Source organism: Pezoporus occidentalis, unplaced genomic scaffold (genome assembly GCF_034315485.1).
Source record: "Pezoporus occidentalis ecotype Australia unplaced genomic scaffold, CSIRO_AGI_Poc_V1 ctg89, whole genome shotgun sequence".
Classification (NCBI taxonomy): Eukaryota; Metazoa; Chordata; class Aves; order Psittaciformes; family Psittacidae; genus Pezoporus; species Pezoporus occidentalis.
The window spans coordinates 2,565,612-2,580,305 of record NW_026916253.1 but is presented as its reverse complement, the minus strand read 5'-3'; the positions used below and the strand labels follow the sequence as shown (position 1 = coordinate 2,580,305).

Below are 14,694 nucleotides of genomic sequence, written 5' to 3'. Positions count from 1 at the left end.
GTGTTCTTCTGTGTGAGAGAAGGTAAGAAATAATACCTGGGTGTAACTCATGAGGAAGAATTTTTATCCTGGCTTGAGCTAGAACATGCTATCACAGTGCAGAGAAGTGTGACACAGACATCACAGCTCAGAAGGTGGAGTCTCAAATGTTCTCAGAGCTTTGATCCTTGGAAATAACACTAGTTGGCCAGTACAGATTTAACATGCTCACAGGCAGTCATGTCGGTGAGTAAGTTTTTAGGAAATACTGCTACTGTAATTTTTTAAAATTTTTCCTGTATTTGGCAAATAATTTCTTTTGCCTTTACACTCAGGAATGTTACTAATTAACACTCAAGAAACTAAAGCATTCCATGAAGTCTGCAAAGGCTTAGACTTTTGAGAAATGAAGGAGTAAGTAAAAGCCTTTGTTGTGATGAGACTGGCAATGTGTTAAACTCTATTTTCTCCTAGGTCCAGTCAGCTTTACAGCTGAGCATTTCACAGATCGAAGTAGATGAATGTAGGAGAGCAAACTGCAGCGAGGGCAGTGGCTGCAAAAACTACCTTGCTGTGAGTGACATCCCAACAGTGGTGGATACGGGAAGTGTGTCGTTTGTGTCAGTAACAACCACCACCAGTGCAGTCTGCACCTGCTCAGCTCGGGACCGAGTTCATCACTCATGTTCCTCCTACCCTCAAAGCCCTTGTCTCAATGGTGGGGTGTGTATTGACACTTTGAATGGTTACAGGTGAGGAAACTTGTACTGCAGGTTCTCATGCCTCTTTCTATTTTCTGTGTGTTAAGTGGTGCTTACAAGGTCCAGGTCTAAAAAATCATAAATGTCCTTCCGACTGAAGGAGAAGTGAAAAACCCCACTAGTGCACTGGAGAGTAAACCTAGTGACAGCCGGGTCTTTCCTAATGGCCCAATAACAGAGCTGTAGTCCTGAAATGGGTGCACATAATGTGTGAGTAAGAAGAAAAAACCCTGGGAAAAAACAGTGGTATGATTAACGTGTCATTTTTTAAAAGCACCTAATTCAGCATGAAGGAATGGGAAGTGCACTCTGGTTTGGCTGGTTGGTTGGTTGTTTTTCTTTTCCAGAAGAGTAATAACAAAGGCAAGTATCAGTGGTGATAGCAGGGATGTAAGGGGAGGGAAATGTAGTTTAAACATGGGAAATAAAAAAGTTTAGAAAACATTAGATAGGAAACTTGCTTTATTTTAGCATCACTTGGTGTGCACCAGTTTTCCTTTAGTGAAAATATACTGGTTTATTCTAGCTAGGAATTAACCTCCCTGAGTTTTCTCTGTAATACACTGACCAACTGATATTTCGTATTCTGTGTTACTCACTTAGGGAAATAATTCATGGTTCTCCAAAACATGGCCTCAAAAATGCCCTTTTTTTTTTTAATGGAGATAGTGCATCGGATTAATATGCTTTGTATCCTTTCAGTATTTTAATGATTGCCAAGCAGCCTTGAGATTGCTAAAGTGTTTATTGTTTCACTGTTTTTTTTCTTTTTTTTTTAATTGTGATTTAAGGGCTACATTTGTTGCATATAAAACAAGCAAACAAAGAAGTTTGAACAGTGGGGAATTTTGACTATTTGTTGTATTTGTGCTCTTTCAGATGTCTTTGTCCTGCTTCATTTCACGGACCAGACTGCCAGCAGACAAAGCACAGTTTCCATGGAAATGGTTATGCATGGTTTCATCCCATCAGGCCTTGTTTTGAAAGCTCACTCTCTCTTGAGTTTATTACTGTGGCTCCAGATGGACTTTTACTGTATAGCGGTCCTTTATCAAATCCAGAACCTGCGAGTACAGAAAACTTCATTGCAATAGGTACTTCTGCAAAAGTGTGTGCAAAAATTCAATGTCTTTTGGGAATGGGTTTCCTCTGAGCAGTGTAGTAGTTAGAGTATGAATTCTGTTTTTCCATCTTGTGAGAAAATGTATTTTCTGGTTTCAGAATTTCTTGAAACAAGTCCTACTAAATCTTTCTTCTTCGAAGTCTATTTCTGTAGCCTGCATCTATGGTTTTAGGTCCATTGCTGAGTAGTAGAAATCAAGGGGAGAACAAAATAGACAGACTGATATATATATAAAAATACTCCCCCAGGAAAAGTGTAGTGCTATGAAGTAATTTAGGGACTTTGAAGATGGGTATTACATGATTTATGCAGTCTTAGTCGCATGTCATTCTTACCTAGTTTGATGAGAAAAGAAATCTACTTCAACTGCTCTCAGTCTCGGGGCATTTTTGCATGTTTTAAAAAACAGGCAATGATTTGATGGATGAATCCAGCCCCATTGTGCCACCATAGGAAAATCTATACACAAGTAGAACTCATTCTGTTGACACAAATTCAAAATGTTACTATTACTTATTTTGTCTGAGTTAATATACAAGAAGCACAATATGGTTGGCATTTTTTATTTTCCTAATTAATTGAAAGGTAATACTGGATGTTGTTAATAATTTACCTCATTTTTGCTTTGTTTAGCAGTTACATGTCTATATGAATAGGAGAGGGAGTAAAACCTGCATGTGTTCATAGAATAGAATAGTTGAAAAGGGCCTTAAGATCATCTGTTTCCAACCCCTGTGCCTGTGAGGGACACCTCACAGTAAATCATGTCATGAAAGGCTCTGTCCAACCTGGCCTTGAACACAGTCAGGGATGGAGCATGCACAACCTCCCTGGGCAACCCATTCCAGTACCTCACCACCCTTACAGGAAAGAACTTCTTCCTTATATCCAATCTAAACTTCTCCCATTTAACCCATTACCCCTTGTCCTATCACTACCGTCCCTAATGAAGTGTCCCTCCCCAGCATCCCTATAGGCCCCCTTCAGATACTGGAAGGCTGCTATGAGGTCTCCATGCAGCCTTCTCTTCTCCAGGCTCAACAGGCCCAACTTTTTCAGCCTGTCTTCATAAGGAGGTGCTCCAGTCCCCTGATCATCCTCGTGGCCTCCTCTGGACTTGTTCCAACAGTTCCATGTCCTTTTTATGTTGAGGACACCAGAACTGCACACAATACTCCAGGTGAGGTCTCAGGAGAGCAGAGTAGAGGGGCAGGATCACCTCCTTCGACCTGCTGGTCACGCTGCTTTTGATGCAGCCCAGGATACAGTTGGCTTTCTGGGCTGTGAGCGCACACTGAACCCGGCTCATGTTAAGTTTCTCATTGACCAACACCCCCAAGTCCTTCTCCGCAGGGCTGCTCTGAATCTCTTCTCTGCCCAGCCTGTAGCTGTGCCTGGGATGGTTGGTTGGTGCAGTCAGAGCCTTTGCCAGTGAAGACCGAGGCAAAGAAGTCATTAAGAACCTCAGCCTTCTCCAAATCCAGGGTAGCCAGTTCTCCCGATAGCTTCCAGAGGGGGTCTACATTGTCCCTAGTCTGTTTTTATTTGCTACGTACCTATAGAATCCCTTCCTGTTATCCTCAACATTCCTAGCCAAGTTTAATTCTAACTGGGCCTTAGCTTTCCTAACCTGGTCCCTAGCTTCCCAGACAACATCCCTGTATTCTTCCCAGGCCACCTGTCCTTGCTTCCACCTTTTATAAGCCTCTTTTCGTTCAGAGTTTCCTCAGCAGCTCCTTTTCCATCCAAGGAGGTCACCAGGCCCTCTTGCTGCACTTCCTTCTGGTTGGGATGCAACACTCCTGAGCTTGTAGCAGGTGATCCTTGAATACCAACCAACAGTCTTGGGCCCCCCTGCCCTCTAGGCCTGTATCCCATGGAACCTTACTAAGCAGGTTCCTGAAGAGGCCAAAGTCTGCTCCCTTGAAGTCCAGGGCAGTGAGCTTGCTGCACGCTCTTCTCACTGTCCTGAGGATCTCAAACTTGACCATCTCATGATCGCTGCATCCAAGGCTGCCCTGGAGCGTCGCATTTCCAACCAGCCCTTCCCTGTTGGTGAGCACGAGGTCAAGCATGGCACCTCTCCTTGTCGGCTCCTCTATTACTTGCAGAAGGAAGTTGTCTTCCACACAATCGAGGAACCTCCTGAATTGCTTGTGCTGGCCTGTACCATCCCTCCCAACAGATACCAGTGTGGTTGAAGTCCCCCATGAGGCCAAGGGACTGCGAGTGTGAGGCTGTTCCTGTCTGTAGAGTGCTTCATCCGCAGGTTCTCCTTGACCAGGCGCTCTGTAACAGATCCCCACAGTAATGTCTCCCATAGCTATATTCCCTTTAACCCTGACCCACAAACTCTCTGTTATCTGCTCACCTGTACCCAGACAGAGTTCCATACTCTCCAGCCTATCCCTAACATAAAGAGCAACTCCCCCTCCCTGCCTGGCAGGCCTGTCTTTCCTAAAGAGCCTGTAACCTTCCATTCCAACACTCCAGTCATAGGAGCCATCCCACCATGTTTCTGTGATGCCTATTATATCATACCCTCGTAGACGTGCCCACATCTCTAATTCCTCTTGTTTGTTCCCCATGCTACGGCTGTTTGTATAGAGGCATCTGAGCTGAGCTCCAACTGGAGCCGGCTCATTGGCTGGAGTGGCTGGGATATCTCTACATTGCTCCAAGCATTTATTATAGGTTCTGGCAACTGACTGGGTGTGTTGGGATGGAATGATGCCCCCTCCCCCAACACATCTGGTATAAAGCTTTCTTGACCAGTCTGGCAAGCCTCCTAGCCAAACCAGTCTTCCCCTTGCCAGACCAGCTCCACCAGCCCCCACTAGACCTGGCCTACAAACTTGGGTCCCGTGTTCAAGACACCCAAACCCCTGCCTATGGCACCACCATTCTAACCATTTATTAACCTGGCCAATCCTCCTAGCCTTTTTAGGCTCCTCCCCTGTACCCTGGTGTCCTCGGTTCAGCAGTAGCAGTCATGTTTTCTCCTTCTTGGTAGCTGGTGCAGTGCAGTGTTTTGACTTTCAGCTCAGGAACAGAGCTGATAACAAGGATGTTTTGGTTTGGCCAAGGACTTTGTGAGCCTCATGCTCTGCCAGGGAGGAGGGGAAGCCAGGAGGAAGCAGAGACAGGACACCTGACCCAAACTGACCAAAGAGGTATTCCATAACACAGCACATCATGCCCAGGAGGTAACTGGGAGTTAGCCGGAAGGGCTGGGAGACTGTGGGGTTGGAGGAGGTATCGGTCGGAGCTTGGTCGGGCTGGGGGTCGAGTTATCGGTCGGCTGGTGGCAAGGTGTTGTATTCTCTTCCCTTATTATTTCCTTTATCATTATTATCATTGGTGGTAGCAGTGGTGATTTGTGTTATACCTTAGTTACTAAACTGTTCTTATCTCAACCTGTGGGAGTTGCATTCTTTTGATTCTCCTCTCCATCCCTCTGGGAGTAGGGGGGAGGGAAAGAAGGGGGGGAGTGAGTGAACGAGTTACCTGACTGGGTTTAAACCACGACACCTGGAGAATTGATGGAAAGACTATCTGAGCTCCAGAGCCCCTAACCACCTCTCCCAGGCCTCTGTAGTCCTTCTTTATGTTCCCCAGGCTACTGCTGTCTATATCCCTAGCACCCACATGGATCACTAGAAGCAGGTAATACTCAGTGGGACTTACTAGAGCAGGCAGCCTCTCTGCAACATCCCTGATCTGTGCCCCTGGTAGGCAACGCACCTCCCTTGAGGCTGGGTCAGGCCAACAGATGGGTGCTTCTGTCCCTTTCAGTGTAGAGTCCCCTACCACTACGACCTGCTGCTTATTCCTGGCAGCACCAGTAGTGATCTTTAGCAGTGCACCAGCCGGTTGTTCATGGCACGAATGTGTTTCCTCGTCAGCCCCCTGCAGGACAGCAGAGTGGTTCTGGGTGAGGACCACAGATTTAGGAGGAAGCCCCATGCTTTTAATTGTCCTCTTCCTCCTTTTTTTTTTATTGTTTTTCTTTGTTACTATTTCCCAGCTCCTCGGGTTAACGGCCTCCTTTCCTCCGTGAGCTACAGGGGAAGCTCGAGGCCCCCGCATAGTTTGGGCCGGGAGCAAGCATTCCTGCTTCCTCTCAGCTTCCCTGGCATCTCGCAGCCTATTGACAGCATCCCGCAGCTCAGCCCCTGCTGCAGGAGCACCTCCACCAGGGAGCACCGAGTGCAGCCCTGCCCGTTGTGCACCCTCCCCTCACCAGACCAGTGCAGGCACTCTCCTCTCTGCACCCCGAGCTCTGCACTGCAGCCTCCCCTCTCATCGGCTCTGTCTGGGTGCCTACGCTGCCACCGCCGGGGCAGGCAGAGCAGGGCTCCCGGACCAGACCCTGCTCCCGAGACATGTGCTCACCATCCCCGACCCGCCCTGCTCGCCGCGCTCCCTGGGGCAGGTTTTTAACCAATCAGGGCTGGTGCCGCCCCTGCTGGCTCCGCCCCCTGTGAGTCCCTGCCCGCGTCAGCGGAGCTGCCGGCTCCTGGGCAGGTCCTGCCGAGGACTTGAGGCTCCCTCGGTGGCTGCCGCCGCTCTGAGCTGAGGCTCCTGGACGCGATCTCCCCCCGCTCCCGTGTTGAAGGCGTCCTCTTCTCGAGCTGCTCACCTCAGCAATTCAGTTGTTTATTGTGTTGTTTTAGAGCACTACAAACTTGCAGATTGCTTATCAGGAATTAGTTTCCATGTTTTGGTGGAGAAAGTGGCACAGTCTCAAGCATAGAAATAAATACTATGTTTAATGAGTATTTCTGCATATTAGAGGTCATAGAATATAATTCCAGCGACTTCTGTAGGGAGCCCCACTTTAGGTAAATAACCATGAAAACAGTGCACTCACTAACTGCTAACATATCCAAAATGGAAAGATTCTCATAACTGAATTTAATTTCTTGTTCATTTTGTATTAGAGCTCTCCGGTGGCATTCCTGTGCTGAAGATGAGCCATGGCTCAGGTTTTATGATGCTGCAGTTTCCAAGTCACCTGAATGTAGCAGACAAAAAGTGGCATCAACTGGAAGTCAGAACTAGTGGTCAGGTCAGCTATTTGATTCCCACTCCCGACCTCCCCCTCTACCTGTATTTCCAATAGCATTTATTTCCTTGTGCAGAAACAGAAGTATAGAAAAAAAGACTGCATAATTATATGTTTTATTCTGTGCTTGTAGATTTGATGAATAATACAAGCATTGGGAAGACAGCATTGTCAATTCCAAATCTGCCAGTGTTGTAATCCATATTTTGGGATCAGAGGAATCTTTTTCTTGTTTTCTAAGCTTTGCAGCACATGTGGAGTGTGCATAAAGGCTTAGTTGTAATTTACACAATGTATACATTCGGACAATGAAATTGATTACCTATGCACAAAAACCAGATAATTGTTTATTTGCAAATGCAATTACAGTTTTTGTGCAAGTGGTTGAACTACTCAGAAGCATAAATTGAATGCAGAATTAAGTGCCTTCTTTTGTTAAGTGATTCCATTTTGGCTTTACTGGTTATTGCAAGGTGGAAAAGGGAACAGAAAAAAGCTCCAACCTTTTTTTGCTTGATGGTGTGCAAAAAGAAAAAGAAGAAATTTTTTATTATTTTTGTATAATATGCTTATTGAATTTTACAGAAACTCTTAATTCGGTAATCCCATGTTTTGGTGCAGAATGTTCGATTCATTTTGGATCAGTGCAGTGCACCTGTTGTTTCCGAGATTGAAGGGGTAGGCAAATGGCTTTCCACTGAAGATCATACAAACTGTGAAGTCTTTGGGTCTGTTCCACGAAGAGAAAGGTACATATCTGGAGACTGACTGGAAGACAGTTTATTCTAAGGCCTTTGAACATTTTACCTGTCAAATTGAAGCCAAGTTATTAATGAGTAGGAGCATTGAAAGCATTTCCTTTTCTCTAGGATCTTCTGGGTCAAGTCCGGAACTTAGAGCACTAACCAGATTTTAAGGAACCTGGGTAGTGATGCAATGCTAAATGACAACCCCAGAACACTATGTGGCTAATACCGGAGCTTTTGTGGGTACCCTGTACCATCTTGTTCCCACATGATTTCTCACTTTATTTGGGCCTCAGGTGGAGTCCTGGGTCCAGTTTGTGTACCTCAGTGCAGGATGGCTGTGTACCAGCTGGACTTAGTCCAGAGAGCAATGACTGTAATCAGCTTGTCTTGAGAACAAGACTTATCAAGAATGAAAGGATTGAGGTCACTTAACACCAAGAAGGGAAAACTGAGGAGAGATATGATGTCAGTGTATATAAAAGAATGCTACAAAGAGGATTTAGATGATCTCTTCTACACAGGGCCTTGAGTTATGGCAAGGAATATTTAGGTTATATTTTAGGAAACCTTTGTACTAGTAAAGATACTTGAGCTGTGAAATAGATAGTCCCAGAAAGTGTGCTGATTACCACTGGGATTAAGCCTTGTCATCAGAGGCATGGAGCCTTCCTGGTCATGAAAGGAGCACACAAAAAAGGGAAAAATACAAGAACAAATGAAAACAAAAGATGGAGTTGATAACTCAGGAGAAAAAACTTTGTGAGGACTAAAATAAATGGAATTCTTTGGCTCAGAGAGATGACTGGGAGATGCTGCAGACCCTGGACATGTGTAACATACCTTTTAGACCACAGTGGCCCAACTTTTATGTTTCTGGCCTTTATCTGGCCTTTATCATGCACAAAACAATTTTTTTGTTACATTATTCCTGTAGTATAGGATGAATGCGCATGCAAAGGAGCACTTGAAGGAGAATATGGTGTCTGGAATATCACAGCTGTTCCTGACTTGAACACAAAAGTACCTGAATTGTAATAGTTAAAACCCCACAGACTTAACTGTCATGTTTAAAAAAACCTTTATCATCTTCCCCTTTATTTTAAAGGGCCAGCTACTGCTCACTGGCTGATCGTATTTCAGAGAAAGAAGATAAAATAGTTGCGTTATTTTGTTTTTTTAGAAAGCCTTTATTGTTTGGAAATACAAAATAGATGTTCCTTATGCCATAATGTTTGAAGATAAATTCAAATCTATTTTTATTATTCGTATAATTTTTAAAGGTATTTGCATGTGAACCACGTTCTACAGCTGGGTGGTGTAAAGGAATCGTTACCATATTCCTACCCACAGCTGCTACACAAACACTTTTCTGGTTGTTTGCGCAATTTCATCTTGGATACTCAGGTACAAGAATTGAAACATTTTGCTTTAGCAAAGGACTAAACTTCTTTATTCAATTTTTGGGGCATCTGTGTTATACCTGAAACTTTTGCTTCCATTCACCTATTCAATGCCTGTGTGCATCAGTGTAAAATAAAGAAAATTCTGAATTTTGTGTCATATTAGAGTAACTACCTTGAAAAAATATTTTTCAATTATAAACAGATATATCTGTGAGCCAAAACCAGTGCTTTTGTTTATCCGCTACTACATGCAGCTGTCTTCCAAGCTTCTTTGCACATTCAGGGAACTTGTGAATGGCAATTGTATAATGGTATATTTACGCCAGCTGTCTGCTTTGTTAGCAAGTATTAGGGTTTTTTTGCTTTCGTAGTCAGTTGAGTTTATTCAAAAGCAAAATGTGGTCTTGATAAAATAAGTTGAAATCTGAATATCAAAAGGCAAACTTGGCATCTTAAGCAGTACAGATGAAGAACAGACTGTTACTTGGTGAGCTCTTTCTTTTTAAAGATGAAGTGTGTTTCTTAAATAATATTTTGGAGTTGTATGATTTTCTCTTAAAGGTATATGATCTTCAGTCTCCTGCAGAGTCCCTGAATAGCTTCCCTGGCTGCACGCTTACGGATGGGAGCTGTGAGACCATGGGGTCTTCTTCCTGTGGTGTTCATGGGAGGTGTCTTGGAGACTGGGGCTCATTTGCTTGTCAGTGTTTGCCGGGTTACTATGGCTACCAATGTGATAAAGGTGAAGTCGTCTTCTGTTATGTCATTGATAGGCTGGTAAATTTTACAATACGGAAAACTTAGAATGTTTGCAGGTAGCGATTGCTGAGGTGGCTTGTGATGTTTACACTGTGTAAAGCCATGTTCCAGTGTAGTTGCCTGCCATTTTTTACAGTTTCCTTTCTAATTCCCTTTGAGAAATCGCTCTCCAGTATCAGACCAGTTCTTTAGTCCTGAGAGTGACTATATAGTCCTGTGCAGTAACTATACAATGGAGATTGCATGAAAAAAAGAATTCTGGAAAAAATTATTTGTTTTCATGGTAATTTTTAGAATTTGCATTTGTTTATACTTTCAGAAATATCTAATAACCTAAAACTTAAATGTGAGTATGCCACTACTCCTTAATGTGCAGAATTGGGACTATGCAACTGGAATTAGAAATTATAGCTCTTTTGGTGTCTGGAGGAGACTGTTGGCGGAAGGATGTGTGGTTTTGGTATCGTAGGATCTTACCTTTAGCCCTTATGGAGCCAAAATTTGTGGCAAAAATACAACTATTAAATACCAGGTTGTGAAAATTGGTTGTGGTACTTAATACTTTGCAGTCTATTCTTTTGTCTTGGTCAGAGCCTCTATCTTCCTGCTGTCATCCCGAATGAGCACTGTAAGGAGGAGCAACAGCAGGATCAGTTCAGGAGGGAGATCACCTCTTTAGAGAGGAGGATAAAGTGGGAGAATGACTGTTGTGGAAATAGATAAATGGGCATATCCTGAAAGAAAACTTACATTTCATGGATCCATGCTGTGCATTACAATTTTTTCTTTTTCTTTCAAATATTACTATGAAAACAATGTAAACATTAATATTTTCTTCTTCTCACAAAACGGTTTAAAGGTCTTTGTCCTGTATTTTTAGTTGCCAATGAATATACATTTGGGCCAGGAAGTCATATTCGCTATCAGCTTCCCATCAGTGTGCCTGCCCGGAGGACACTGTTTGAAGCCATGATTAGGACACGGCAGCCTGATGGTGTCATCGCAAGCATGTTGTCTCGAAATAAGGATGAATACATCACCCTGCAGGTGAGCAAGGTGTCCCAGACAGTGATATTGTAAAGTTAAATCAATGCTTGTGAATAGTTAGCCCAGAAAAAGATTAGCTTAAGTTGGAAATAGAACAAAAAACCTCATGCTAAGCAAAAAAATTTTGAATTCATTTTATGGACACTTACAGACCTGAACCTCCAATTAAGATGTTGACCACACAACCATGGTATCCCATTGGATTTCAAAGGAATTTATTGCCAGTTACTGTGAAGTATAGTTTGCTACCCTGGTGTTCTCTTCAACCGGGGTCACAAGTGGCTGATTCTGCATAGTTTAGACTCTGCCAAAAAGGTGCCTCTAGCAGTTCTAGTGATGTCAGACTCTCAACATGACGCCCTTCCCATGTTACACACATCACTGAATGAGTCACCTCTTCAGCTAAATTGGTTTGGGCTGTCAGTGTATAGGTGATGTATCAGATTCTCACCCATTTGAAGAGCTCTATAAATTGGTCCAATAGAGATGCAGGGTAAAATTACTCCAAGTGAATTCCATACTAGTGTGGGTACACCACTACCAGTATTTAGGTTGTCCAGTTCAGCAACTCACTATATGTATATTATACTCTGTGTGCACTGTCAACATACTCTAAATTTAAACAAATTGATTGAAGTTACAGGTCAATACAAAATATCAGGTGATGACTTTTCTTTCTTACTACTTTGTTAATTATTCACAAGGTTGTTCAGGGATTATTAGTGGTCTCATATAATCTGGGTGATGGAGACTATTCTGTAAGCCTTCCCTCCTACCACATCGATAATGGTGAATGGCATCATATCACACTGGAGAGAAATGAAAATGAATTTACTCTTTGCCTTTATGAAGGAGGTGGGAAGAGAGAAATTCGGAAAGCAGCAGGAATGTACAAAGAGATTGTGATTGACCCCAGTAGCTTGGTCCTTGGAAACACCCACCTATTCAATCAAAACAGGAGTTTTCAAGGTGAGGAATTCTTGACCTTGGTGTTCAGAGTATGCACTGTAAAAAAGGTTTATTGGTACTACGTGGGCATGTTGTGAGAAGCTTTTCTGTTTATGTAGAGGCCAGAGTAAACAGATTTCTTGCATGACACTTTGCGCAAGGGAGACAAACTTTTCTGACTATGAGAAAAGTACAGCAGGGTATTATGTGCAAATACTGGACTTGGAAATAAGATGGTAACCTCTTCACATGCCTGTACATAGAGTATTTGTAGCTGGAGGTCTACAAGCTTCTCCCAGGTATTCTGTGAGTAGCTCACTGTGTTAGACATGCAGAGTTGGTGCATTGCATAGTGCTACCCAGGCCATTCAACAGCTGTCCTTCCCTACCAAATACAGCTGTCCCTGTGCTGGAAGGAGTATTTTTATATGTGCACTGAATAGCAGATGACAGGTTGGTTTATTACCTTGATGCACTACCCTTTGTTTACCGGATTTTGCCATCACTAAGTTGAGGCATTAACTACAATTAGAAATGGTTTATTGAATTAGAGCTAAGAATTCAGATTTTTGGCAACTGAGTGGATGAAGTCATGATGTCTGTTAAAAAGCAAATCCATTTTAAGCCTGAAAATTGAATGGTTATACAAGGAGAAATATAGAGAAATGTTAAGATTAAGACACCCATAACAGCTTTTTACGCTGTCCTCGGTTGGAAGCTTCCCTTTCCCTAAAATCACAGTATAAATAATGCCTGGTTATGCAGCACATCTTTTGTACTGACAAGAAAGACACACACCATTACTTGGTTCATGCCTGTTATCTCTCCCCCATGCCCTTCACCTTTTTAACCAGATTAGAGTAAATCCATTGAAACAAGGTGGTAATGTTTTCACCAGGTAAAAGTATTCCAGTTAATAACTAAAGTGGGAGGAGAAAACATACAAAATGTATATGCATTAAATAGAATAACAACATATATATTTTACAATTACAATATCAGTGTATCACAGATTATTTAGAAAAAGATGGTTTCTCTTGTTTCACTAGAAATATTCCAATACCTAAAGTTTACACTCAGAATGAGGGACCACGTTTTGAATTTTTCTTATGGGAGTGATAGCATTTGTTTTTAAGTAAATAGTCAAATGGTTACATGATCATAATCTTAACTAGAACAGTTAATGTTGCAATTTAGCAGCTAAACTTTAAGGTCTTTGAAGTTATAAAATGTACTTAAATTCATAAAGATAGATGCTTTTGTGCTGAGGCATCTTGTACATACAAAATGACATGAAAACATAGTGAAGGGGTACGTGTTATTCTGTCTTGAGCCCAGCAGACAGGGGCCTGCAGCAGCACTCAGTTCTTGTGGAAAACATGGGGAATTTTGGTCAAAACTTTTAACATTCAGTCAAAAAACCTACTTGGAGAAATGCTATGAAAGTTCAGGTAAATTCAGTTCCTTTGTTAGACATAAACTGCCAAATCTTACAGCTGCTTCAGATCATTCTTGCAGAATGGCTTTTAAAACAATTTCTTTGTGCCTTGCCCCAGGATGTATGAAGGATGTCAAATTTAATAACTACAGAATCCCTCTGGACACTCATGTGAAGGATCTGGTGTCAGTATTAAGTGCCCAAGGCGTCAAAGAAGGCTGTTCTTCAGAAGCTTGTAGGAATAACCCTTGTAACCAGGAATTTATTTGTATTGATTTGTGGATGATGCATGAATGCAGGTAATTGGTGCACAAAACACAGGTAATAAAAACATGAGGACCTCTAGCTGCAGGTGGGAAAGGGTGGAAGCTGAAGAAGTGTGCAGCTGGAAGACTGCCACTGGGAATCTCATCACCTCAACAGAACCAGTGAAACACTAAGCTAGATGCCTGCACAGGTGCCATGTTACTCAGAGAGCACTCTCCTTTTAGGAAGTACCCTTAGCTGATGTAAATCTGCTTTATCTCCACTGGTTCTGAAATGATTTCAGCTGCCTCTCTTTTCTAATGGAAAATGTTTGAAGAATAGCAGCAAGTCCAGAATGTTTATAAACCCTGTAAACCCTGACAACCAGGAAGAAAAGGTTTGTTACCTGGAGCAGAGCACTACCAAGGCTAGCTGTCTTGTGGAGCTCGTGCTGCGCAATGTAGATGTGGTTTCTTTTTTAGTGTCCCACTCCTAATGCTGTCTTAAACTCTGACCTCTGACCCCTCACTGGCCACTTGAGTTGCGTCAGAAGCATTGCATCATTAAGCTCAGAGTTCTTGTGTGTGTCTGTGGCTGGGGTTAAAACAATGCTAATTCAAGCTAGTTGTGCTGTGAAAACGTACACGTGAAGCATTAATGACTCCGCTGTCCACAGTATCAGGAGTTGTCTAGAGGTGTAATTTTGTTCTGGGAATTCACTGTGACGGAAACACAAAGAGCATGGCATAGCCCATCCTGTTGAGACAGAACTACAGACCCTAATGCAGGTATTTTTCACACGGGTAATCTGGCAGAAGTCAGTGGAACTGAGTTTAGAAAACCTGAGGGTTTAAATTTGTGGAACCCATTGTTGTGTGAGTGCTTCAGAAATACTGCAGACCTGTACTTAGATTCTAAGTAACTTCCTTCTAGTAGCTACTTCAGAAATTGCATCATCAAATTCTGTTTTAAATCTTAAATGCTGACTTCAATGCCTACTTTTCTACAAGTTTAATGGTTTCATTTTGCCTTTGTCTTTTTAGTTGCCCTCCAGGATACATGATCATGGAGAATGCCACTGGCAGACAATGTGTCCACACTGTTCTCAAGATTTCAGGTGCCCTTTCTCTTTCACAGCTTCTAGAAAACCGTAATGCACTGAAAAGTGATTGA

General features: G+C 42.7%; 1 protein-coding gene across 1 annotated transcript in view; it reads left to right on the top strand.

Moving 5' to 3' along the window:
* The window catches only part of LOC134156664 (neural-cadherin-like), a 56,031-nt gene extending 41,337 nt beyond the window's left edge, over window positions 1-14,694 (top strand). The window contains 10 exon segments of the mRNA XM_062604917.1: window positions 454-731; window positions 1,620-1,834; window positions 6,807-6,934; window positions 7,553-7,680; window positions 8,961-9,084; window positions 9,645-9,825; window positions 10,723-10,889; window positions 11,594-11,858; window positions 13,394-13,574; window positions 14,565-14,694. Coding sequence (XP_062460901.1) covers window positions 454-731; window positions 1,620-1,834; window positions 6,807-6,934; window positions 7,553-7,680; window positions 8,961-9,084; window positions 9,645-9,825; window positions 10,723-10,889; window positions 11,594-11,858; window positions 13,394-13,574; window positions 14,565-14,694 — 1,797 coding nt within the window.